At 44.3% G+C, this 27,876-nt stretch overlaps 1 protein-coding gene and 1 pseudogene across 5 annotated transcripts in view; both read right to left on the minus strand.

Annotated features, from left to right (window-relative positions):
* The window catches only part of LOC121562502 (spectrin beta chain, non-erythrocytic 4), a 74,133-nt gene that overhangs the window by 42,582 nt on the left and 3,675 nt on the right, over positions 1 to 27,876 (minus strand). For all 5 annotated transcript variants that reach the window (XM_041874764.2, XM_041874773.2, XM_041874755.2 and 2 more), the window contains exons 2-18: positions 18,941 to 19,114; positions 18,136 to 18,287; positions 17,501 to 17,674; positions 14,612 to 14,703; positions 12,768 to 12,848; positions 12,560 to 12,675; positions 12,215 to 12,327; positions 11,730 to 11,917; positions 10,408 to 10,525; positions 10,040 to 10,198; positions 9,443 to 9,745; positions 9,042 to 9,192; positions 7,641 to 8,511; positions 7,274 to 7,411; positions 3,171 to 3,927; positions 1,149 to 1,351; positions 341 to 431 (exon numbers count right to left, since the gene is read on the minus strand). In XM_041874764.2, the coding sequence (XP_041730698.2) occupies positions 341 to 431; positions 1,149 to 1,351; positions 3,171 to 3,927; positions 7,274 to 7,411; positions 7,641 to 8,511; positions 9,042 to 9,192; positions 9,443 to 9,745; positions 10,040 to 10,198; positions 10,408 to 10,525; positions 11,730 to 11,917; positions 12,215 to 12,327; positions 12,560 to 12,675; positions 12,768 to 12,848; positions 14,612 to 14,703; positions 17,501 to 17,674; positions 18,136 to 18,287; positions 18,941 to 19,091 (3,858 nt within the window). In that variant the 5' untranslated portion in view covers positions 19,092 to 19,114. The remainder of the gene's footprint in view (positions 1 to 340; positions 432 to 1,148; positions 1,352 to 3,170; positions 3,928 to 7,273; positions 7,412 to 7,640; positions 8,512 to 9,041; positions 9,193 to 9,442; positions 9,746 to 10,039; positions 10,199 to 10,407; positions 10,526 to 11,729; positions 11,918 to 12,214; positions 12,328 to 12,559; positions 12,676 to 12,767; positions 12,849 to 14,611; positions 14,704 to 17,500; positions 17,675 to 18,135; positions 18,288 to 18,940; positions 19,115 to 27,876) is intronic.
* On the minus strand, positions 24,654 to 25,239 carry LOC121557064 (annotated as a pseudogene).

A 27,876-nucleotide genomic window follows, 5' to 3' on the forward strand; every position in this document is an offset into this window, starting at 1 on the left:
AAAGATTGAGGAAGCAATAGACCTCACCACATGTCTTCCAGATGTCATTCAATTTCAGGTAAGCAGAGTTTTTGTATATCACTGAAGGATCCAGCAACACGATATCCATCTGGAGGTTTAAGCCTGACCCCCTGTGGTCCCAAGCAGAGCCATGTACAGTACAGTACAGCTCTGAACCCAAGCCCTTTTTTTAATCCCTACTTCCTCCCATTGGTTATTCCATTGATATGCCAGTGTTGGTTATGACAACACTATTCATGTTGTGTCCTACCTAACCCTAACCCTAACCCTAACCCTAACCCTAACCCTAACCCCCAACACTATTCATGTTGTGTCCTACCTCGTGGCAGTCCTGTAGTAACCTCTGGAGCCCCCACTGGCCGTTGAGCCTTTCCAGCCACTGTTGGGCCAGCTCCCGGTTCTGGTTGCCTCTGTGGAAGAGAGAAACATAGAGCCATTCATTGACACACTGCTCGATTCATTCACACAGTGCATCAATCACTCTACTGGTATCTGCAACTGTAACTCTATTATGTAGATGGATTTGGTGCAGCACACCGAACAACAGTGAACAACAGTGAATCCATTGTAAAGACATGAGTCGGCCAACGGTCTCATCTAAATATCTCCCTAACATGTGGTCGCCCCATTCTATTGTTGGGGTGGAGAATTGAACATAGGGTAACTAGGCCCCTCCTTGCCTCACCAATCAGTATGAATTTCATGCTATGCTGTTAAGGCAAGTATCAACAAGGGGAGTTTCTTTTCAGTTGCTTATGCTTTGTCTCCTCTGTGTACCATTGTGTTTGTGAAGCCCAGCTGCTACCAAGACCAGTTCATTATCACTATAATATAACATTTTATATTTCAATATCCATATTGCATTCATATATGGTATTGTGCCTCTGCTAAGTGACAAGTGACACATCTACCTATACCTCATGTGTTTCAGACTTGACCACAGCACCCTCCCTTGTATAAATAAGGACAGATGATTATTCAGTCATGCTGCTATATGGGTCGGACTAGCCTCACATTTCATTTTCATGCCTCTTCTATTCATAGTCAGAGATGTTTAAGAAAGATTGTAAATGGCTTTGATATACAGTGGCATGGTCAGACTAGAACAATCCTATGTCGCCACCCACCTGTTAGCGAGGGTGTCCACACGTTCCTTGATGCGGTTAGAGTAGATGTTGCTCTGGCTTATGAGGCTCTCTCCGGCCTCGATGACAGCCTTGATGCGATGCAGGTTGAGCTCCATGGTGGTGGTAAAGTCCTTGTGCTTCTTGATGGCAGCCTCCACCGTCTCCACCGTGGTGGGGAGCTCAACGTGAGCCAAGGCTGACTCCTGGAGGGGTCAGGGAGAATAGACAGAGTCAGAACCACACGTCAGTGAAGAGTTTATAAATGTACAAGAGAGTAGAGGGAATAGAATGAAAACTGAAAGAGAAAATGGGAATATTACTGTGGTAAGCTCTTGTGTAGTATGTGGGGAAAACCTTGCTCACAGACATGGGTATCATCTCATGGCATTTTACCAATAACTACATTAGCATATTTAGTACATGCAAAAGGTGCAGATTCTATTTTGCTGAATGATAAATATACTGATCTCTAAGGACTATAATGAGGTCAGGTTTCAGTCATTATTGGCAAGGAACACTCAAATGTTTTGCTGATCAATGGATGGCATGAAAATAGCAGCCCTCTCAGGTTCAATTTCATACAACAAAGCTCTACCAAGATGTCTGAATTGTGACTGCTGAATTGTTGTGTTCAACACAATTACACATGAAGTAAAGCGATAGTGTAAGTACATTCCTACATGTCTGGTCAGATACACGTTACACTGGTTGAGAGAAACTTGGGTGAAAGACCAAAAACAAGTCATGGCACCCTGTTTGACAGTTATTCAAAAAGAAATCCGTTGGCCTTTGTGCCCGTAGGGTCTAAGGGAGAACTGGGTCTGTGGTAAAGGTCTGTTAGCAAACCAGAACAGACATGCTCTGACACACAGACAGAGAAGTCGGGGGAAATGCATGCCTTTTGACATTTCAACTGGAATAGAGCATGCAAAGACCCTGCAATGGAGTGCACTGTATAAAGTTGTGTATATATTCCATCATGCATAGCATAACCTATAGATAGACCATTATACTGTACATACTCGTACACATGACACAATAAAGGAAGATATACTGTACATGAATATAAAAGCAAAACAATGTGCCAAAAATGTTAAATTAACTATGTGTTGACATTTTAACCTAATGCATTGTACTGTATAAACACCCACATACAGACACTCAAGCATGTGAGCCCTAATACGCACAGTGACGACCAAATTGACAAAGCTTTGCCTTCATCATAATAGTGTGCAAGCAGATAGTTATTAGTTTTGCTGCAGGTCTGCAATGTTGCAGGTCTACGATTGGTCATTGGTGGTGCTGTCATATCCAATAGCACATCTTGCTTGGATTTCCTGCTATAGAGCCACCTATGAATTCTACATCTAGGCTAGGGATCACAGGCATATGCTGTGCTGTGTTTAACTGTTAAAGCAACCCTCTGATCATTTCCACAATGCCCTTTCCACACCCTTTTTGGTTCTAGGTAGAACTCTTTTGGGTTCCATGTAGAAGGGTTCTCCATGGAACTCAAAAGGGTTCTACCTGGAACCAAAAATGATTATTCAAAGGGTTCTCCTATGGGGACAGCCGAAGAACCCATTTAGGTTCTAGATACCACCTTTTTTCTAAGAGTGCAGGCCTGGGGTTTTCCCTGGCAGCATAGCAGCAAATAGAACGCTGGCCACTCACTGTAATAGCACTGACCCTCACTGTAATAGCACTGACCCTCACTGTAATAGCACTGACCCTCACTGTAATAGCACTGACCCTCACTGTAATAGCACTGACCCTCACTGTAATAGCACTGTGCTTCCACATCATCCATATCTAGTACAGTCAGAAGTCATATTGTACCGTCTTTAGCTATTCATGTTTAATATGAATTACTGACTAATAACACAGATTAGCTAAAGATGATTTGGGATTAATTGACTCATTGTGTTTTCTCACCACATAATATACAGTATGTAGGCCTAACTACTAGACATTGCTAATAGATATATTGGTGTTGGGATGTCCAACAAGAGGCTAACTGACCTGGTTGTTGAGGAAGGCCTCGGCCTGCTTGACGTCCCTCAGGAAGAGGTGGAAGATGTGCGCCTGCACCAGCACCTCCCTCCGGCTCTCCCACATCTCCAGCAGCTTGTTCCAGCCCACATCCAGCTTCTGGAGCCACTGCTGTAGCGCAGCATAGGGTAGCGGAGCCTCCTCGGCCTCCAGCAGCTCGTTGACTGCCTGCAGCCGCTCGTAGTCCTCCTCATACCTCCCGATCTCCTCCTTCAGTGCCGCGTGGTGGTTGATCAGCCTCTCAGCCTCCTCCAGCGCGTTGGGCAGCTCGTCGCTAGCTGCCGCCGTCTGCGTCTGCACCAGCCACGTCAGGAAGGAGTCCAGGTCCTGGATGAACTGCTGCAGCCGCCCCGCCACCATCAGAGAGTCCTCGCAGCCCTGCAGCGTGCGCTTCAGCTCCTCCCACTCCACACTGATGCCCTCGAAGGGCTCCAGGACCTCCATGGCTTTGGCCGGGTGTGAGATGGCCAGCTCCTCTGCCTCCTGCTGCAGGTGAAGCAGCTTGGGCTCCAGCACAGCCAGGGCCCCCTCCATGGTAGAGAGTCGGCGCTGCAGGGCCAGCACCCCGCCCAGGTCACTGCCCACGTACTGAGTGGCGTCGATGGCCTTGCGCTTCTCCTGGATCTGGGACTTGATCTCAGCACACTCCAGCAGGTAGTTCTGGAGACGGAGTACAGAGTCCAGGTGGTCCTTCTTCTGCTCCACCATCTCCACGATGCGGTTCCACCTAGAAGGGACAAACAGGGGCACAGGGGTGGGGAAGGGGGGTCAGACAGGGGCACAGGGGAGGGGACAGACAGACAGGGGCACAGGGGTGGGGATGGGGGGTCAGACAGGGGCACAGGGGTGGGGATGGGGGGGTCAGACAGGGGCACAGGGGTGGGGATGGGGGGTCAGACAGGGGCACAGGGGAGGGGTCAGACAGGGGCACAGGGGTGGGGATGGGGGGGTCAGACAGGGGCACAGGGGAGGGAATGGGGGGTCAGACAGGGGCACAGGGGAGGGAATGGGGGGTCAGACAGGGGCACAGGGGAGGGGATGGGGGGTCAGACAGGGGCACAGGGGAGGGGATGGGGGGTCAGACAGGGGCACAGGGGAGGGGATGGGGCAGGGTTAGTCTGCATCAGTTTAATAATAATAAATAATATGCCATTTAGCAGACGCTTTTATCCAAAGCGACTTACAGTCATGCGTGCATACATTTTTGTGTATGGGTGGTCCCGGGGATCGAACCCACTACCTTGGCGTTACAAGCGCCGTGCTCTACCAGCTGAGCTACAGAGGACCACTGTCTGCTTATAATTCACATTCACATATCATTCAGTCAGTATACTAAAACATACACTAAGTATGAAATATTGTTACAATTTTCATTTAGCCCAAGATAATGGAATCAATAGTGCAATTGATCTAATACATTAATAAGGGACATTGGTTTAGTGTGTTAGTTGTCATTTGCATCTCAAAGGGTTTTGGCTTTTTCTTGACACAGGCTGTGTCTAGCCTGTTTCCAGGCCAACAAATATTGTCCCCATGCAAAAGAACAGGCATGAATTATACTCATTTAGCGAAGCATATCCAACATGACGTCATGCCAGAACCCTATAGCCAGAGGCTTCAAAGGGTAGCATTATCATGTAGCACCATTGACCAGATATGGTCAAAACATTAAGCAAACCTGAAGAAGAGAGGCCGAAGTCTACCTAAACTATATAATAGAGCTGTACAATATCCATGAATGCTATATTTCGTCATAACTAAAACAGTTTGAGACTGAGGGAGAATATAGTAAAGCCAAAGAGAACACATTTTGGGCAGGTTGGTCTTGCACCCGGTGTGGCAGGCAGTCGACACAGATGGTCACCCTGAGATAGGCTATGTATGCCAAGATCAGGAGGAACTAGGCCACAGTAGCATTTCACCAAAACCATCATCCACTACCCTGGCCCTGGCCTTAGATCTGTCTGCCTGTGGCACCATGGTGTCACTAGGGTCTCTGGTCCAATTAGGTTCCAGGTCTATCAGCAGGGAGCATGCATGTGATCATCATGGCTTCTGTAGCTCCCGATCTGGGCCAAATAAGAACAGTGGACCAGATTCTTCTAATCAACCCTCCTCCCTTCCCTTATATGGCAGGAAATGAGCTAAGAATGAGGTAACTGGGCCACTTTGAAAAAAAAATCATCAATGCACTATGCACCATGTGCTGTACATGGATTGACAGATGTGTTTCTATGGCTGCGTTTACAGGCATCCCAATTCTGATATATACACTACCATTAAAAAGTTTGGGGTCACTTAGAAATGTCCTTGTTTTCAAAAGAAAAGCAATTTTTTGGTACATTAAAATAACATCAAATTGATCAGATATACAGTGTAGACATTGTTAATGTTGTAAATGGCTATTGTAGCTGGAAATGGCTGATTTTTAATGGAATATCTACATAGGTGTACAGAAGCCCATTATCAGCAACAATCAGTCCTGTGTTCCAATGGCACGTTGTGTTTGCTAATCCAAGTTTATAATTTTAAAAGGCTAATTGATCATTAGAAAACCCAATTATGTTAGCACAGCTGAAAACTGTTGTGCTGATTAAAGAAGCAATAAAATTGGCCTTCTTGAGACAAATTGAGTATCTGGAGCATCAGCAATTGTGGGTTCGATTACAGGCTCAAAATGGCCAGAAACAAATAACTTTCTTCTGAAACTCGTCAGTCTATTCTTGTTCTGAGAAATGAAGGCTATTCCTTGCGAGAAATTGCCAAGAAACTGAAGATCTCGTACAACGCTGTGTACTACTCCCTTCACAGAACAGCGCAAACAGTCTCTAACCAGTCTCAACGTCAACAGTGAAGAGGTGACTCCGGGATGCTGACCTTCTAGGCAGAGTTGCAAAGAAAAATACATATCTCAGACTGGTCAATAAAAATAAAAGATTAAGATGGGCAAAAGACACTGGACAGAGGAAGATTGGAAAAAAGTGTTATGGACAGACGAATCGAAGTTTGAGGTGTTCGGATCACAAAGAAGAACATTTGTGAGACGCAGACCAAATGAAAAGATGCTGGAGGAGTGCTTGATGCCATCTGTCAAGCATGGTGGAGGCAATGTGATGGTCTGGGGGTGCTTTGTTGGTGGTAAAGTGGCAGATTTGTACAGGGTAAAAGGGATCTTGAAGAAGGAAGGCTATCACTCCATTTTGCAACACCATGCCATACCTTGTGTTGATTGGAGCCAATTTCCTCCTACAACAGGACAATGACTCAAAGCACAGCTCCAAACTATGCAATATCTATTTAGGGAAGAAGCAGTCAGCTGGTATTCTGTCTATAATGGAGTGGCCAGCACAGTCACCGGATCTCAACCCTATTGAGCTGTTGTGGGAGCAGCTTGACCGTATGGTACGTAAGAAGTGCCCATCAAGCCAATCCAACAAATTGACAACTAGAATGCCAAAGGTCTGCAAGGCTGTAATTGCTGCAAATGGAGGATTCTTTGACGAAAGCAAAGTTTGAAGGACACAATTATTATTTCTATTAAAAATCATTATTTCTAACCTTGTCAATGACTACATTTCCTATGCATTTTGCTATATTTCCTATTCAAACTAATTTCATGTATGTTTTCATGGAAAACAAGTACATTTCTAAGTGACCCCAAACTTTTTGAACGGTAGTGTATATATATTTTACTAATTGGTCTTTTGACCAATCAGATCAGCTCTTTACAGAATAGGGCTGCCTGTATAAATGCAGCCTATGTAGTGTTTAGTTTTGTAATAAATTACCTGTGTTGATGAATTCCCATGTTATTACACAATGCAGATAAGTCACATTTTCATCACATATTGGTGCTGTGTGGGTAAACAGAGAGACCCGTATGTCTATGTTATGTCTTGTAGTGGAGTAGACCTGGGGTGCATTCATTAGTGCACACCATAGCAAACTGTAGCAAAACATTATTATTGGTAACGTTCAGGTTAGTCCTTCCTTGTTTTAGCCTTTTGCTTCTGTTTGGTTCCTAGTGAATACACCCCAGAGTTGGTCAGTCAGAGAACAGTGGGGTGGGTTACCTGCTGTTGAGGTGGTCCTGACAGCCTCTGACCTCTGTAGAGCTGGGGTGACCACTGTCCAGGAGCTGCTGCACTATCTGGTTCACGTCCAGGATCCTTCCCATCAGGCTGTTCATCTCCTGGTCCAGGCTCTCAAACCTACAGAGAGTGTGACATGAGAGTAGAGAGAATGTGTGTTTTAAATGCAATATGGCCATCAGCTAGTTATGACATATGCTTGGTCATTGTTATGACAGTGTTATGTCGCCCTTATGAGGGAGGGTTCAAGTAACGGATTCCCTAAAAATGCATGACCAACTTTATACCTAGAAGCATGACTTAAATCTAGCATTCTCCCTATGATCTCCACCCCAGACAGGAGCTGTACCTGTGGGCTATGACCTCCACGTCCTCCAGCCTCTCTGGAACCTCCATCTTATTGAGCCACTGCTCCTTCTCGTCGATCCACACCTCGCAGGCGTTGACCTCGCTGAACATGAGGTAGACGGCCAGCGCGTCGTGCAGCCACTGCTGCCTCAGAACGGCCACCTCGGCCACCTCGGCGTACAGCTGCTCTGCCTCGCCCATCCTCGACTGCACCTCGTCCAGCTCCCGGTAGTGCAGTGGCAGCGCCACCATGTGTTTGCGTAGAGTTACTACATGCAGCCGGTGCTTGTCCACGGCCTCGCGCACACCCCGGTGCTTCTTGAGCAGCGACTGGGTGGAGTACTCGTCGTGGCCAAAGTCCTCGCTGGACACTAGGCGGTAGGCGTCCTGCAGCCAGGCCAGCAGGTCGTCCGTCTCCGTGCTGAACTGGAAGAAGTTGAGTGCCTCCTGCAGGTGGCCCAGTCTCTGCGCCGCCTGGTCCTCCAGCCTCTTCCACTCCCCTTTCACCTCCATGATGCGCTCCTGGATGCTCCCCGTGCCGAAGCTCTTCTCCATCAGGATCTGCTTACCCTTCTTCATGGTCTGCTGGAGGAGGGAGCGGCGGGCCAGCAGCTCCCCAGCCAGGGTCTTGTGTTTCTGGAGCAGCCGCAGCACGCTGCTCAGGTCCTTGCCGCAGGTCTGGGCGGCCAGGATGGAGCTCTTCTCGCGGATCCAGGCCTCGGACTCCTCCACCTCCTGGAAGAAGGCCCAGAGGTGCTGTGACTCCTCCAGCTCTGAGCGCCGCTTGGCTGCCAGCTGCTTGAGCTCCTCCAGGCAGGTGCTGACGTGGTTGACCCGGTTGCAGATCACCTGGGGGTCACAGGGCTGGTAGCCTGGGAAGGAGCGAGAATAGGGGAAAGGGGACAGGGGACAGCACTCAATGTACATGTCTTTATTAGAGATGTCTATGGGGGACTGTATCTAAAGACTCAATTAACTTTGCATGTAAACAAAACACTATTACTGATATAAAATGGGCATAAAGTTTTACAAAATAACTAGGTAATATCCCCAAAATTGAAAAAAACTAAATTAATTAACTTCTGTATTGTAAATGGATCTTCAGAAGATAAGTTGTGGAAAGTCATGCTTGCCCTCTTGTGGGTCTCTCTGGAAGTGCCATGACCATTTTCACCACTCAATGTACAGTAAACTATAATCCTACACACTCTTAATACAAAACATTCTTTTTTTTTTTAACTGTGCATTTTTCCGGGACCATGGGAGACATAACAGCAATAGTCAGTATTTCTAATCCTATCATATCCAAATATTTCCTCCCTCAAAATCACCAAGTTGTTATCAAGGCACATTCCACTTCTCACTGAAGATGATCTGTGAACATAGCCATCTGATGTCTTACCTTCGATGGTGGTGAATTTGAGAGCGGCTGTGTTAAGGGTCTGCACCCTCTCTGCCTGCACTGTGATGTCAGCTTCCTGGAGGCTGTGTTTCTGCAGCAGGTCGTCCACCTCCAGCAGATGCTTGCCGAAGTCTTTAGAAAGGAGCTGGACCTGTGGTGAGAGGGACGTTGGTCACCTTCCTGACACTCAGCAGTGCTTCCACTGACCAGGCTGCCTGTACTAAAACCTAAAAGTCAATGTCTCAAGGGTTTCTCACTGTTTTTTCATGTACTGTATCTCCACATTATAATTTCATGTGTACACGAATGTCAACCCACAGTCTATGCTGTTGAGTCGACACAACTTAGAGATAGTATAGTGGTCATGTAATGTAAAATGCATGACAAAATACTTGTCTCACCTGCATGTCCTCCATCCAGTCGATCATGTAGACCATGTCCTGGAAGGTCTTCTGCAGGGCCAGGTTCTTCTCCAGCCGGGCCTTCCTCCCCACCACCAGCTCCTTCAGCAGGCTCCACTGGCCCAGGATGTTCTCCTTGCGGGCCGAGATGCGTCGGATGTCGTAGTAGCCCTCCGTCTCCATCTCCCCAGCCAGCTCCACCACCACCCCGATGCGCTCCTCGTACGACGAGATGTCCGCCTCAATGGCCTCGTGCTTCTTCATGGCGGCCTCCACCGCTGGCAGGTCGTAGCCAAAGTTATCCTGGTGGGACGAGACATTCAGTCAGGCAGAGGTTCACTTAACTACAGGCAGGTGATTGTGTAAGGGTTTACCCAGTCAGGGCAATGCAGTCATAGGAAAATAAATCTTAATATACCAATGTCCATTTAAAAGTAATTAATGTTATACAATACTTTGCCATTGGTTCTAAAAATACATTCTAAAGACATTTCATTCTCAATCCACAGCTATAAAACTATTGCTATAAGACTGTCAGGATATGGCCCCTGTGTGATATGATAGAGGCATTAGTCACTTCGGCCCTGTGGTCCCTACCTGAGACACGAGGCGCTGGTTCTCATTGAGCCATGCCTGTCTCATGGTGGTCTTGTGGTCAAACCGCTGTGCCAGCAGCTCCAGCTTCTCCTGGCGAATCAGCTCCTGCCGTAGGGCCACGCCTCTCTCATGCTCCGCCTTCTCCAGCCTCTCCCACGCCTAGCCAAATGAAAAACAGAGGGAAATTTACCCACAATGCAGCATGATAACAAACATAAAAAGGAGTCATTTTCACTGATTTGCTACATTTTAAAGAACCTGATACTGATAGAGAAGGATTTTATATTTGCCAAGACCTGTCCAGTTATTGCATTATCTGTTCAGGTATTTGAGACACTCCTTTTCCCACTTATACCAGTATTTATTACCTTATTGATATCAGAGATGAGTTTCCCTTCATGAGGCACGTATGGTTTCTGGTTGTTAGCTCTGAGCTTGCTTTGGATAGTAAAGAGGAGCACCTCCAGGTTCCCCTTCTCCTGGAACCTAGCACAAGACAGAAAGTGTGTTTCACAAACATCCTGAGACACAGTACTGTGCACAAGGTGGGCTCCATTTGAAACCTAAAATCACAGGTATCCCAGATCCTGTAACTTAAAATAATCATCTGCTCAGAATTGATAACAGAAATGTATTTTTTCCTATTATTAAGTTACTAGGGTAGTGACGGTCATGGAATTTTGGATGATGGTTATTGGTCAGCCAAATGACCGCGGTCACCGTTATAATTGTTTGAATCCTGCACGAATTCCCGGCCACCCTGTCTTCAGCCAGCTGTTTGTTCCACACAAAACAAACGGCTATGACGGTTATTTTCGGTCTTCATCCATAATCGTCGGTTACACAATCATACAGTCATTGTGCCAGCCCTATAAGTTACCCTATTCATCAATAGATTCTCTGTGACATTGCCTGCAGGCTTGACCTTCACATCAAAGGCCTTCATTATTACATGTGGCCTACCTCCACACACTGTCTAATTGTAACCTAATTCAAAATAATAAGTGGTCATCGCTGAGTCATCACCGAGCAGATTTCAGAGTCATATGATGGCTGACCACCTCTGGCCATCGAGGGCTGCCAGGGCAACTAGGCTGGGTGAGAAGCCGAGTAAGGCCTCAGAGATACTAGTCACCATAGGAGATGTCTATCCTCTAGCCACAGAGAGAAAGGGGCTGGAGACACATTTGGGTGTCACATCACTTAGATCCAGTCCCTTTTGGTCAAATAGGGCATGAGTCATATGGCACGGCTAACTGGGTGCTTAATTATGCCAGACATACCAGCTTGGGGCCTCATGGTGATACTCCTGCTGATACTAAAGTGCCCACACCCATCAATGTGTGGTTTTAGTTGAATACTGCAACAGTTATGGTATATACCACATATCAAATTGGAATAAGACAAATCAAAAGCATTTGTCTGGGGGCATTCACCTGAGAAAATAACATAAAACTATAAGCTATAAGAACTATAAAACTATCTAAAACTATAAAAGGATGAAACTATTGACTCAACCTAAATCCTGTCCTTAAACTAAAGCAACCAAAATTGTTTAGTGATATTTGTATAAAGCAAAAGTTTGAAGTTTGAAACCCTCTGGTGTATGAATGGGACCACTTTAGATAGAAAAATAATTTATGCTATATAATTTATGCTTTTATGTGTCATTTGCACAGTGTTGACTTACTTGATGGGCTTCTCGATGGTGCAGTAGGTGGTGAAGGCTTGAAGCTGTTGCTGAACACCCGTTAAGGAGTTGGCAAACTTCTGGTTGCTGATGATGGCTATGGTCTTCTCGATCCACTCCAGGAGCTCCGAGGCCAGAGCCTCATATCGATCGATCATCTTCTGACCCTCAATGGCATTGTCCAAGACCTGTATAACACATAAACATTTAGTGATTTAATTCATAACTTTTGTTTAATAGCATTTGATAATGGATTGAATCGTTATCAGTTTGTTTTGACCTACACAACTACACTCGTGTGCAAAACATATGACATACATATCGCTCATGTTACTCATGTGTTCATAACATACAGTACATATCACTGTATATATACTGTATATCACTGTATACTGTATAATATATTTACACAGGTTCCAATGACAACTGTTTTACCATGTACAGCAGGATCCAGGGTTAAATAGTGTGTGTCAGCATTCTCATACCTTTCCCACTCTCTTGCCCTCTACTCGAAGGGCTTTCATCTTGGAGAAGTAATGGTAGTAGGACACAACATAGGTTATTATCGACTTCTCATCTGGGTTCTCCGTATTCACGTCTGCAGAGTCACACAGGAGGGACAACAATACACAGACATTGACATCACACATACACTATATAACATAATCACACCTTCACATGAAATCATTTTAGTAGTGTAAAATATCAACTATGGTCACTGTAGCTGAAAGTCTGTGATGGTTTGCATGTTTGAGATATATGTTACCAAATGTCCATGAATTGTTGAGGAGGTTGTCTAGCTGCTATTTCAATTCTTTGTGCAGTCTTACCTTCAGGGTCCAGGAGTTTGGTGAGCCCCAGGTTCTGCTCAGCAATGTTGAAGGCTTGCTGGAGGTTGTGTGTGGCATTGGACCGGATCAGCTTATGGAATTCAATCAAATCAGGCCTGTAGTAAAGTATGGTCACTTAGTTCACTTTCTACATGGTCACATAAATACATCTTTTAAAACAAGACTTGCTTGTTTAGCCAATGCTGACCTGTGTCGGTGAATGAGAGCGTTGAAGGCGAGACCATCTCTCCAGCATGTGGTGAAGTTCTGGATGTTGACCTCAGAGTACCTGTGGGACAGTTGACACAGAACACACTCACAACCATTGTTCCAATACATACAGTACCAGTCAGAAGTTTGGACACACCTACTCATTCAAAGTATTTTCTTTATTTTTACTATTTTCTACATTGTAGAATAATAGTGAAGACATCAAAACTATGACATAACATATATGGAATCATGCAGTAACCAAAAAAGGGTTAAGCAAATCAAAATATATTTTAGATTTTAGATTCTTCAAAGTAGCCACCCTTTGCCTTGAAGTAGCCACCCTTTGCTTTGATGACAGCTTTGCACACTCTTGGCATTCTCTCAACCAGCTTCATGAGGAATGCTTTTCCAACAGTCTTGAAGGAGTTCCCACATATGCTGAGCACTTGTTGGCTGCTATTCCTTCACTCTGCAGTCCAACTCATCCCAAACCATCTCAATTGGGTTGAGGTCAGGGGATTGTGGAGGCCAGGTCATCTGATGCAGCCCTCTATCACTCTCCTTGGTCAAAAAGCCCTTACACAGCCTGGAGGTGTGTTTTGGGTCATTGTCCTGTTGAAAAACAAACTCTAGTCCCACTAAGCGCAAACCAGATGGAACGGCGTATCGCTGCAGAATGCTGTGGTAGCCATGCTGGTTAAGTGTGCCTTGAATTCTAAATACTTCACAGACAGTGTCACCAGCAAAGCCAGCAAAGCACCCCCACACCATCACACCTCCTCCATGCTTCACGGTGGGAACCACACATGCAGAGATCATCCGTTCACCTACTCTGCGTCTCACAAAGACACAAACCAAAAATCTCCAATTTGGACTCCAGACCAAAGGACACATTTCCACCGGTCTAATGTCCATTGCTTATGTTTCTTGGCCCAAGCATGTCTCTTCTTATTTCTTTGCAGCAATTCAACCATGAAGTCCTGATTCACACAGTCTCCTCTGAACAGTTGATGTTGAGATGTGTCTGTTACTTGAACTCTGTGAAGCATTTATTTGGGCTGCAATCTGAGGTGCTGTTAACATTAATGAACTTATCCTCTGCAGCAGAGGTAACTCTTGGTCTTCCTTTCCTGTGGCGGTCCTCATGAGTGCCAGTTTCATCATAGCGCTTGATGGTTTTTGCGACTGCACTTGAAGAAACTTTCAAAGTTGTTGACATTTTCTGGATTGACTGACCTTCATGTCTTAAAGTAATGATGGACTGTCATTTCTCTTTGCTAATTTGAGCTGTTCTTGCCATAATATGGACTTGGTATTTTACCAAATAGGGCTATCTTCTGTATACCACCCCTACCTTGCCACAACACAACTGATTGGCTCATACGCATTAAGGAGGAAAGAAATTCCACAAATTAACTTTTAACAAGGCACACCTTTTAATTGAAATGCATTCCAGGTGACTACCTCATGAAGCTGGTTGAGAGAATGCCAAGCGTGTGCAAAGCTGTCATCAAGGCAAAGGGTGGCTACTTTGAAGAGTCTCAAATATAAAATATATTTTGATTTGATTAACACTTTTTTGGTTACTACATGTTTCCATATGTGTTATTTCATAGTTTTGATGTCTTCACTATTATTCTACAATGTAGAAAAGAGTAAAACTAAAGAAAAACCCTTGAATGAGTAGGTGTGTCCAAAATTTTGACTGGTACTGTATATGCTATCTAACTAAAGACATTGCATGTAACAATGGAAGTAAAACAACTCAACATCCTTAAAGACATGTATAGAAAGTGGAAACTGTTCAATTTTGGCTTTTGGTTAAATTAAGACACTCACCCAGCGGTTTTCATCTGGCACCAGAGTAGCAGGGCATCCTTTGCCGACCGCGTCTCCCTGTTGTCGTCACACTCAATCTTAATCCCCTGGATCTGTATGTACAGGGAAGGAGAGCAGACGACCAACAACCACGGTCAAGGAACCAGCCTCAAAACTGTCCTCAGTTCAGTAAGATCACCAGATTACTATGAGGTTGAGAAGAAAACAGTTAGGAAACACACCCATATTGCTGGTCAGTTTCAAACATTCTGAACCCAAAACCCAGTGCCTTTCAACAGCCACACCAGGAGTGTATTCATTACGCCAATTCTGTTGCAAACAGTTTAGTCTGTTTCAAAATGTTTTGCAACAGAAACCGTTCACTCTAAACGGAAAACAAGAGTTTCTATTGGACAAATTCAGGTAGTCCCTCCCCATTTCATTCCATTTGCTCTGTTTGCTTCCGTTTGGTTCTTAAATGGTAAGCGGTTTCCGTTGCAAGACGTAATGAATACACCCCAATAGTCACACAACTGCATTGCATGTCTCATCACTAACTCACACACAGTGCCTGTCATGTTGGGAGGAAGGCCACAGAATCATGACAACATCACTGTGCGCCCTCATCATCTATGACAGCCATTGGCCCAATCATGTCACCCTGACATGACACATGTTAATGGGGGGGTTGACACCCTAGAATCTGCTAGATCACCCATTTCAACCAATCGCACTTCATCCACTCACATACACGCTCACTCACACTGGAAAGCAACTGCAGGTTTATAGGACTATACTGCATGTATACACGGTTTAGTCTCCACCTACAAGGAACGGTTATTTGTGATTAAATTATGATAGGATAACACTACCGGTATGTTAAACTGAACAACTATAGTTCAAATGAACTGCTGCCCAGAACCAAACTGACTTTTCACAAGAGCCAATGATGACATTCCATCTCTAAAATGTACCTTACCTGCTCATATTTCAGATCAGGCAGATTTGAAATACCCTTGCTCGCAGTGCATATCATCCAACAACAAACAAGATCCCTGAGAGAAACAAACTGTCTGACAGTGACAGAGAGGCATACACCACGCAGGTCACAATTAGGTAGCACAAACACAACGACACTGAGCGAAGCAACTAGAATGGAATAGTTAAGTTACTAAACATAATGAAGGTATCAAGTGTTTATTAGAGCCTTCAAATCGGCTCCTGGAGATCATTTACCTCCTGGAGGCCTCTTTTCCCCCCTTTCTCTCGCTGTGTCTGCTGCCTGCTGCAGTGGCTAGGCCTTACCTGCTGACTGGGCAAAGTAAACTGAAACAGTCCAAGGGTAGGGGAGAGGTGGAAGAGAGGGAGAGAGAAAGGAATAGAGAGAAAGAAAGAGAGAGAGAGACAGAAAGGGAGGAGAGACGTAGTAAACTAAAAGAGGAGTGTGACGAGAGAGTGATGAGACAACCACAAACGGTTGCAGAATCGGTGACAGAGAAGGAAGGAGGAGTGGCAGAGTGAGAAGGAGGGAAGGTGTGGGAGGAGGATTGGCGCTGACTGCATCTTGCCCCGCCCAGAGCAACACCCCTTGCTCCCTACAGCACAAATCAGTTTCCAATAACGCGCTCCTCTTTCACTGCATGCAAAATTGAAGAGGCCATCGACTCGCTGGCTCCACAGTCAGTGCAGTAGAATGGGATGCCGGCCAAAAGTGCCCCAGCTAACCCGTAATCACTGTTAGAAGGCAGAACGATAAGCTATGCCATGTTAGCCTCTCCTCCTGAGACCCTAGGCACCACTAGCCTATGTCCCTGAATCATATTTACAGAGTAACGCTGATTTGAATAATGCAAGACATGCGTTTATGCTGAGACCACCACTGTCCTGAAGCGACAACAAAAGCCAAACGATTTTGTGCTACTTACATGACTGTCACTTGTCTGTGGTATCGCGTCCTGTAAGGCCTTGTGCCCATTGTATGTGTACAGTATGTCTCTGAGGCAGATGTCAGACAGTACGTCCCTGTTTGAGATCCAACTACGATCAGGACCAGAGTGATATTCAAGCTTTGCTAGTAACGTCACACAGTGATGACGCGGCATGTTTCAGGGCTTCTCCATACAGTCTTTTGGCCAGTCTATAAATCATTCTGATTTATGCCCTTTCGCTCCTAAATTAAGACAGTGCTGAAACCAGCATGCCTGTTGTGACTGATTTGTAATAGACTGTCATAGCCCCAGTTAAAAAAGTAAACATTGGCTGTTGATTACATCCCTTTTTGTACATGGTGGGGTCGCACATTTTTTGAAATATCAAAATGGGGTCACAGGCCAAATAAAGTTTGTGGACCACTGCCTTAGTGGGAGTGCCCATAGAATTATATGTGAGTGACCTACTGAGTAAAGTACTTTGTGGGAGATTACGCTAATGCCTATACGCCGGTCATTCTGTATTGGCTAAAGAAGGCCATGTTTAACACGTTGGTCCACCAGACTCTTCCTGACTCTTTGGGCAGATTGTCTATTATGTCATATCGTAGAACATGCACCAGTCAGAAACAGGAGTTTGTAGAAACAATGGTGCACACCCACATAAGGTTCATCATCCACATGCTGACTGAGTTCAAAAGTACCCCACAGGGACAAAGAAAGAATAGAGCTACACAGCACTAAAACATACAGTCCTCAACATGAACCACACACAGGCCTGCAGGAACTGGATGCCCAAAATACCTCAGCAGAGGTTAAGCTAGCAGCAGGTCTTAAGGACAATCCCAACAGGGTACAGGAACGGCCCCACAGGAGTTGGCTGCATGACGAAATAAAAAAATGTACATCCAAAATACAACCACAACAGAAACCACAGAGACAGACAACACCAGGCACCAGGACGTGTGGGCTAGGTCACTACCTGGAAGCGAAGGATGATGGTCCAGATGAGGCCAAGGGTGAGGCGGTGGTTGCCGTCGACGATGTCATGAGAGCCGACGTTCTCCAGGTGGACTCTCTGCTCCTTGAGGAACTGCAGGGCCTTGTCCACGTTCTCCAGGCAATGGATCCGCATGCGACCCCGCGTGGGCCTCGGCTAGGGGAGGGAGGGATGGGGGAGGGGAGGAGGGAGGGAGAGAAGGGTGAGAGGACAGTGAGGTAAGGAGGGAATGAGAGAGGGAACAACAGTGGAATTGTGAGAGGAGTAATGCTTGATTGGTCACAGCAATCTGCATGGGAAATACTGGCTTTGATCTCAATGCCTTTATAGTAAGACAATATTTTTCTCATTAAAAACACAATGGCAAAGAACGCAAATGCTGTTCCCATCCAATTGTCAAACCACATTATGCTGACTCCTATTCTCATACAATTACACATAACATATAGCTGCAGTGCTGACAACATTCATGAAACATTTAGACATGACTTAATAATATTTGGAACAAAAATAACTACAATGCAGAGCTCTTTGTTGAATAGTTTGTGTTTGTTCTCCTAGCATCTACTGACTTAAAGGTTGACTGAGGTTGTGAACCAGAGAATGGGTTGACCAACCAGCATCTCCCCAGACAGCACCTCCAGCAGCCTGGTGAGCATGTAGCCGTCTCGGAGGTCGTTGTAGAGGTCAGCGATCCGACAGGACACTCTGGCCAGGTGGGAGTTCACCCACTTAGTGAAGGTCTTCTTCTGGACAGCATCTCTCTCTTCTGCAGGAGAAATTAGATACACACAAGGCTTACAGACGTAGGATCTTAATTTGAGCCAGTTTGCTACAGCAGGAAAATAAACCTGCAGCAACAGGAAATGTGAATTATCATGTGGAATTTTATGGACATTTTTGTGTGGTGTTGATCCATTTTATGTTAGGGCAAATCAAGTCTGACATTTGAAAGTAGAAATTACAAACTTTAGAATCCTTTTTTAACCTTGAATATACTACAAGTTTGCGTTTCCTGCTGTGCAGGAAAATTCTCAGCAACAAAAGAGTGATCAAATTAAGATCCTACTTCTTTAGTTCATCAGGATAGAGCTCTGATCAGTGATGTAGTTACTAAACCTCATATCTGAGTCATGTCCCCAGTCACTACTGGTCCAGTCCGAGTCCAAGTCCGAGTCACCACTGGTCCTGGACTCAAGTAATACAACACTGGCTCTGATATATCAACCATACCTCCTTGTCAGTAGCCCCCTGTATGATAGATCATGAATCAAGTCCTTCCACAAATGTAAACCTCCATCAGGTATACTGGGGGGGTCTATGAAGCTTGTGTGTTTTGTGAGTGATGGAGCTGTGACTGAGACAGGTGAAGGTGCTCTTGCTCCTCAAGTCCAGTATGGTCTAGTCTCTCTATCCACCCACCTGCCAAGGCCTTGATGCGGGAACACTCAAACAGTTTGGAGCTGGTCACCTCGGTTTCCCAGTGTCCCGAGCTGCCGGCCAGACGGGTGTTGTTGTTGTTGAGCTGGCGCTGGGCCTCCGCGTTGTCCAGGTCTGTGGAGGCATTGGCCATTGCGCCTATTTCCCCGAGCAACCCTGCAGACACACAGTAGGAGAGTTCCTCATTCAATACTCACCCATTTGCTTATCAAGAACATTTATGATACTTCATAATAATTTCTCATTCATGACTCATCATTTGCATAAAATACATAACAGAGGGAGTTTGGCACACTCTTCTTCCCTTATCATGTCTTTAAAAAAATAACTTTATTGAAACAACTGGCTCATATTGTGTCTCTTTCACATCAAGTGGGATGAGATCAGAGCAGTGCCGTCAGTAAACAGTACAATAAATCAACCAGAGAGCTACTGCCCTTATCCCCAATCCCTCTGGCTCTTTGTCATGTTATACTCATGTAAGTATGAATATGGACATGTTCAAGTATACAGTTGAAATCTGAAGTTTATATACACTTAGGTTGGAGTCATTAAAACTCGTTTTCCAACCATTCCACACATTTCTTGTTAACAAACTATAGTTTTGGCAAGTCGGTTAGGACATCTACTTTGTGCATGACACAAGTATTTTTTCCAACATTTGTTTACAGACAGATTATTTCACTTATAATTCACTGTATCACAATTCCAGTGGGTCAGAAGTTTACATACACCAAGTTGACTGTGCCTTTAAACAGCTTGGAAAATTCCAGAAAATGATGTCATGGCTTTAGAAGCTTCTGATAGGCTAATTGACATCATTTGAGTCAATTGGAGGTGAACCTGTGGATGTATTTCAACGCCTATCTTCAAACTCAGTGCCTCTTTGCTTGACATCATGGGAAAATAAAAAGAAATCAGCCAAGACCTCAGAAAAAAAAATGTTTGACCTCCACAAGTCTGGTTCATCCTTGGGAGCAATTTCCAAACGCCTGAAGGTACCACATTCATCTGTACAAACAATAGTACGCAAGTATAAACACCATGGGACCACACAGCCATCATACCGCTCAGGAAGGAGACGCTTTCTGTCTCCTAGAGATGAACGTACTTTGGTGCGAAAAGTGCAAATCAATCCCAGAACAACAGCAAAGGACCTTGTGAAGATGCTGGAGGAAACAGGTACAAAAGTATCTATATCCACAGTAAAACGAGTCCTATATCGACATAACCTGAAAGGCCGCTCAGCAAGGAAGAAGCCACTGCTCCAAAACTGCCATAAAATGCCAGACTACGGTTTGCATCTGCACATGGGGACAAAGATTGTACTTTTTGGAGAAATGTCCTCTGGTCTGATGAAACAAAAATAGAACTGTTTGGCCATAATGACCATCATTATGTTTGGAGGAAAAAGGGGGTACCTTGCAAGCCGAAGAACACCATCCCAACCGTGAAGCACGGGGGTGGCAGCATCATGCTGTGGGGGTGCTTTGCTGCAGGAGGGAGTGGTGTACTTCACAAAATAGATGGCATGATGAGGAAGGAAAATTATGTGGATATATTGAAGCAACATCTCAAGACATCAGTCAGGAAGTTAAAGCTTGGTCGCAAATGGGTCTTCCAAATGGACAATGACCCCAAGCATACTTCCAGAGTTGTGGCAAAATGGCTTAAGGACAACAAAGTCAAGGTATTGGAGTGGCCATCATAAAGCCCTGACCTCAATCCTATAGAGAATTTGTGGGCAGAACTGAAAAAGCTTGTGCGAGCAAAGAGGCCTACAAACCTGACTCAGTTACACCAGCTCTGTCAGGAGGAATGGGCCAAAATTCACCCAACTTATTGTGGGAAGCTTGTGGAAGGCTACCCGAAACCTTTAACCATGTTAAACAATTTAAAGACAATGCTACCAAATACTAATTGAATGTATGTAAACTTCTGACCCACTAGGAATGTGATAAAAGCTTAAATAAATCATTCTCTCTTCTATTATTCTGACATTTCACATTCTTAAAATAAAGTGGTGATCCTAACTGACCTAAGACAGGGAATTGTTACTAGGATTAAATGTCAGGAATTGTGAAAAACTGAGTTTAAATGTATTTGGCTAAGGTGTATGTAAACTTCCGACTTCAACTGTAAGTGTGGAGGGAATCTGGGAGGGGTAAAATGTACTTTCTTTGCAATGGGAGACTGAGCGAGGTTGAACTATTTTCTGTTACAATACCAGCTATTGTCCTTGAGGCACCTCACAAAGCACAAAGATTTTTTAAATCCCCCTCCCCCAATCCTCAACCCCTGATTCCGCTCCTCTGTTTTCCTCCCATCCCCCAAATTTCCCTTTCAGCATCCAACACCAAAACCATACAGTTTAATGATGGGTCCCCAGTCCACATAAAACAAACACTACCAGTATGGGATAGATAATACAATACAAAACACAACAAATACTAACAACACTAAACATCAGTGAAAGACTTAATGGACCAAAATATAAAAAATATTACACTATGACATATTGGCAGATAAGACAATACAAAATAAATATGTATTTCCTGCTCAGCTGCCCCCTCCTCTGAAAAAGCAGTCAAGATGTGAATAGCAGGAGTAAACACTAAATACATGCTCAGTACTCTTACTAATTATAAAGGTTGAAATATTCTAGACTTGTGTAAATCGACTTTTCTGAGGATTATGGAAATAAGATGATCATTCAATATGAAGCTGAGAGGGGTCTGTGTTACTGAAACTCGAAGGCTTGGGATCACGGCAGAGTGTGAATTATACCGTAACATTCGAGGGTCTCAATCTTTTTCACAGGACTTCCTATTTTATGGGCCTAATATGACCTATAGTAAAGACATGTATTTTAACCCAATGAGTCCCCCCGTATCGCCGGCACATTTTGGACTTCTTACCCCTTTTAAACATTGTGTGTTTAAAACATTGTGTGTTTAGAAGGTCTGTGTGATTAATGGGGGCTGAGCTAAATCGGTCTTTTATACAAAAAAAAGTCTGTAGAGTCCGAATAGTTTGAGCTATCTATGAAAAGATATCTATGAAAAGCTGATACTCTCACGAACACGGACATGTAACATGTTTTGCTCTATGCAACCCATTCTCACAAGTTACACAAAAGTCGTTAGAAGGTAAGGGGTTCTTTTACATAGAAGATCATTGGAAATCCCAGGACATAGTGTCTATACTGTAATAAGCTCACATAGTTGCTGTCACAAACTACAAACTCCACACAGTTGTCACTGACTAGTTGGATATTAATTGCCCAGTGAGCAAACAATTTCTGTACTTACAGCATTCATATAAATTCATTTTTATCAGGTTTTTGCATTGGCGGACCTTATTTTTTAAATGAAATTTAGTCAAACTCATGAATGCAACTATTTATGTCAAATTGTTTTGTGTTCTATTTGTAGCCCTGGTTATCCTGAAAAGAAAATGGTATAAAACTTCATTGTGAGGCTGGATATAAGGGCTGGACATGCAGATAAACGAAACTCAGATGAATGAAAGACGATTTTTGCTGGGATCTCTGGACTGATAGGGTTCACGGTAAACATTTATTAGCTTTTAAGGAGGCATGAACACAACCAGTCATGTTTTCTTCTGATTGTCAAACAAATCATTTTCAAAAATGTGATTTGTGAACATTCGGTAGAAATAAGCCATACTACAATAGACTTAATGACAAAACTGATTGAAGGACAAATACTGTATATTATCAAATACAAGAAATGCATTTTCAGGAGGTGCACAATGTGTGGTGCCTAATTAAGGCTGGTGGGGGTCCGAATCATCAACATTGTGTTTACATAGGAAATGAATATAACCTTATTACCCCAAATAAAAGCTTGTGGGGAAAACAAAGCCTCGTTGAAAATCAAATAAACCATGTCAATGTGTTCCGTCATTGCACCTCTATCTACAAACCAGCCATTGGTGAGATTTGGGCTGCGATTGTCTTGCATTCAAAAAGATGACATTGCAAATAAAATAAAAATCACACTATAGCTTTTCAAAATCCATAAATCAAATTGTTATACATTTCTTCTCATGAGGAAAAGGAAAATAATTTCACAAATTCACATGCTGACTTCCAACAGTCACACATTGTGACTGAGTTTCCTTTTGAAGATGATGATTTCAGGGTATGTAAGAGTAAAAAGGCCAACAGCAAGTTGAACAGAGCTGGTGAATTAACATGATTAAATCAGCATTAACCATTCTAACTGAACACTGAATGAAATGACAACATGATTTCTGGCAGATACAAAGTGGGCCTTGATTCATCCTACAAAAGGGGCAGGTGAGAGTCAGTTTGAACAATCTCAGGTACCTCACCACGACCAGAGCTTTACGTCCTATCACATCATTCTTTTAAAAGTGATATTGTACAAAAATAACATGCATCATTTTGCTGAAACATTTTGCTACTTTTTCCTGCGTATTAAAACCACCACCTTCATAGTTAACTGACAAACATGTTTGCGTAAGCAATGTCTTTACTTTTGCGAATTTGGCAGAATTCATACTTGTTTATTTCTGAAATATTCATTTCGGTTTCACAGCTAAGAGACAACTTTGGAAAAAATATGGATATTCACATTTTTCTATAATATATCAACATACATGTAGAAATGTGCTATGATTTAAATAAACAATAGTGAGAGAAGTGTGTGATCATTATGTTAGTCACTGCCAAATCACTGCTTTTTAACCCACCCTTGAACACTAACACACAAGCACAGAGATTGACTTAAGAGGACACAATTATCCTCAAAAAGGTTTTAAAATGCTCTAATAAATTCAGTTGAAGAGGAAAATATAGACTTAATTAACATTAGAAATGGTCATGTACACAATTTTTCACAGGTCCTGAAAAAAAAGTAGTAAGACCTAAATGAAAAGAGACAAATCGTCGTTTATCTGATCAAAAGTGGTCAGCACTGCCTGAACTGCAAGCGATGAGAGAATCCTCTGAACCCAATAATCATGCCACAACGAGTGGACAGAAGGCGTGTGCAGTAGAGTGTCAACCTTTCAACTAGAAAGGGCACAAGGGCTGATGCCACCAATAGCCAAAGCTCTGCACCAATGCTTTCGACACGGTTTTGCAACCAGTTGGCATTATGATAGGCACATCTGTTGGACTTGGTATTGCTTGGACAGATTCAGGGTGGAGAGACAGAGGGGGGGAACTGGGGTAACAAGATAGGTGTGGGTGGACGATTACAAAACAAGAATGAGATGCCCTCGTTCATTTAGAAGCTTGTAGAGAGGACCCACTCAGGAGGAGCCTAGATTCAGTACCAGAACAGAACATCAATGCCTCAATCTGCCTGCAATGGCTCAAAATGTGTCTCTACGCCTCTGCCAAGATACAAAACAACTGAAGAGAGAGGAGTGTAGCCGCTGCCCCTTCTACCCCTGCCACAAACACAAGAGGGAAAAGATAAGTAACAAGGTGAGAAACAATCAGAAAAGGCAACACTGCTGGCTCTTTCAGGTCTTTTCTCTTCTTTTTCACTCTCTCTTCATTTGGGGGGTGGGGGGGTTACATTGTTGATGTCGTAATTACAAAATGCAAGTTAGCTGTCCAGCTTCTCTCCTCCCAGTTCCTTCTGTTCCCGCCTTTTCTCTCCATATCCCTGTCTCTTTCCGCTACTCCTGGTTGGGCCTAGAACTCGGCAAACTCCTTGCCAAATTTCTCTGTGAAGGAGACTCGGATTTCCTCTTCCTCATAGTGGTCAAAGTTGCTGGTTGCCTTTGCACTTGGGAATAAACGGTGCCTCCACCTTCCTCTGGTAAATGGCGATCCAGTCAGTGGTGGCGAACCACTTGTGGCTCTTGATGTCGTTGTCTCCGTTCCGCTGGTTGCCGAAGTGCTTGGTCAGGTCCACCTGGAGCAGGTTCCTCAGCAGGTCCTTCAGGTCCGAGCTGAAGTGGGAGGGAAAGCGCACCTTCCCTGACACAATCTTCTCATTGGTCTGAATGGGCTGGTTAGCGAAGAAAGGAGGATAGCCAGCAGCCATCTCATAAATCAGCACGCCCAGAGCCCACCAGTCCACTGCCTTATTATAACCTTTGCTAAGGATGATTTCGGGGGCCAGGTACTCCGGAGTGCCACACAGCGTCCAGGTCCGGCCCTTCACTCACTTTGCAAAACCAAAATCTGTTACCTGTATGTATCCCTGGTTGTCAATGAGCAGGTTCTCAGGCTTCAGGTCTCGGTAGATGAGGTCCAGTGAGTGAAGGTATTCAAAGCAAGCTAGCTAGCTATCGTTGCCTTCCTACTAGCTAGCTAGCTATCACTTGCAGACCGCTGCTCCCCAGTGGAGCAGTGGTCTAAGGCACTGCATCTCAGTGCTTGAGGCGTCACTACAGACCCCCTGGTTCGATTCCAGGCTGTATCACAACTGGCCGTGATTGGGAGTCCCATAGGGCGGCACACAATTGGCCCAGTGTCGTCCGGGTTTGGCCAGTGTAGGCCGTCATTGTAAATAAGAATTTGTTCTTAACTGACTTGCCTAGTTAAATAAAGGTAAAATACTTAGTATACAGTTGAAACAATGTTGCAAGTTCGCTAGTGGGCTTGACCCAGTCAATACAATGTTGCAAGTTTGTTAGTGAAAGCTCAAGACAGACAGAGAAGGAGACAGGCAGAGTAGAGAGATGAATGTGATTGAAAGAACCTGAACTAAGCTTTCATTTTCATATTTACCACTGTAGCAGTACAACATTTCATTTTAAACAAACATGATAATGGTTCGATTAAAGACAAGACCCACCAAGTTTGACTTCTGTTGCATTTCAGGGAGCTCACGTCTGATTCCGGGGGTAGAGCCCCCCTTGGCCCCCCATAATTCGCACACTGGATCACGATCATGATCCATTGGAGTGTAATTATCTCTCTCTCTTTCTCTCTCTTTTCTCTCTCTTTTTTGTTTCTCTCTCTCTCTCTCTCTCTCTCTCTCTCTCTCTCTCCCTCTCTCTCTCTTTATTTCCTATTGCAAGTGTTGTTGTACACAACCATTCACAACCATCTAATACATCAAGAAATAAATGTTGAGTCAGAAAGAAATGGCAACAAATATTGGACAACTAAGCAGCCAAGTGAGACACAAAAGAAAATGTCAAAAAAGCCTCACAGACATTTCCATGTCACCAGAGGGACCTCCACTATCCGCTTCTATAGAATGATGAGCCCAACATACAGACATTCTGAAAAATATAAACGCAGCACACCCATCAGTAGAGTATTCTCAATTCCAGAAACGAGGTCATCAATAAATAAAAAATATAATATTTCAGGAATCAATTGGAAATGTACAGTAAATACATTTCATACTGAGATCATACCGAGAGCATACTGAGATCATGCTGAGAGCATACTGAGATCATGCTGAGAGCATACTGAGATCATACTGAGATCTTACTGATATCATACTGAGAGCATACTGAGATCATACTGAGAGCATACTGAGAGCATACTGAGATCATATTGAGATCATATTGAGAGCATACTGAGATCATATTGAGATCATACTGAGAGCATACTGAGAGCATACTGAGATCATATTGATATTATACTGACATCATACTGAGATCATACTTACACATCTTTCTATATGATCAAATTTGTCTCAGATCAGGTCAAAGGATCGATGCAATGCCCAGTGAAATTCAGTTAGGCCTAAATCCAATGCTCAGTGATATTCAGTTAGGCCTAAATTCAATGCTCATTGAAATTCAGATAGGCCTAAATTCTATGCTCAGTGAAATTCAGTTAGGTCTAAATTCAATGTTCAGTGTAATTCTGATTTAGAGAGAGCTACTGTAACAATCACACCACAGCCCCCTTCCTCTCCAGATGTGGAGAATGTATGTGTGTGTGTGTGCGGGAGACGCAGAGGGGGGTGTAGTGAAGCATGAGTCTGATGTTTCACAGCTCAACGCGTTCCAGTTGGTTGTCTCATTCCCCACCAGAATGTCCCCTGGACACCCAGAGCGCCTCCTACAGTAGCTCCAGAGACTGCACCCGGAGGCGTCAGCAGTACATCTCCATGACCGCTCAGGAAGCTGGTGTGTCCTACAATCCCATACCACCAGATACTACTAGACCCTTGAGCCACAAAACCAGGTGGTAGGTCACATACTACCACACGCACATTATAATTCCATGGTCATGTACTGTATAGTGAAGGATGACACACTGACAGTAGGCCACCATACAGCCACAATGGTCGCCAATGCATTAAGGCTCCAGCCAAACTGTCACACTGTCATTCCTGTCAAACGTATCGGCCTGTGCTATTGCTAGCCTTAGGTCGCCCCAGCAGGCCTTTCCTAGACCCACCACCTGGTGTCCCCCTAATAAGACAGTCTTTTAGCTTAAGGATCCCACTGACTGACGTGATGTGGTTCTAACTGGGAAACAAACACAGCTGTCAGTGTCTCAGCGTGCCAGAGGCCCCTCTCACATATCCAAGACGCTCCACACTGAAACAACAACACTGTTGCTCTCCAGCAATAATCCAGCCCACATATGCTTCTGCTGCTACGGGGACAATTCACAGACAATTCACTATCCGGGGTGCCAGACTGTTTCTGCCATGAATAACAGCAGCCTACATAGCATACATCTAGCTGGGTAACAGCTAGAGTGGTGATCAGGCTAGCTCTCAACAGCGAATCCAATGATGATCAGACTAAAATTAAGCAACAGATTGACTGGCAACAAGGGACGACACAGGGTTGCATACATGTCCATGTCACCTCCACAAGAGACACGAAAAGGCAACATGCCTAAGCCCTTTGATCCCTCTGGTGCTGGGAAAAGGTCAGACAGTCAACTGCACCTTTGACAACACAACCACCATGGCAGGAAGGGTATAACCATT

The sequence above is a fragment of the Coregonus clupeaformis genome, chromosome 5 (genome assembly GCF_020615455.1).
Source record: "Coregonus clupeaformis isolate EN_2021a chromosome 5, ASM2061545v1, whole genome shotgun sequence".
Taxonomy (NCBI): domain Eukaryota; kingdom Metazoa; phylum Chordata; class Actinopteri; order Salmoniformes; family Salmonidae; genus Coregonus; species Coregonus clupeaformis.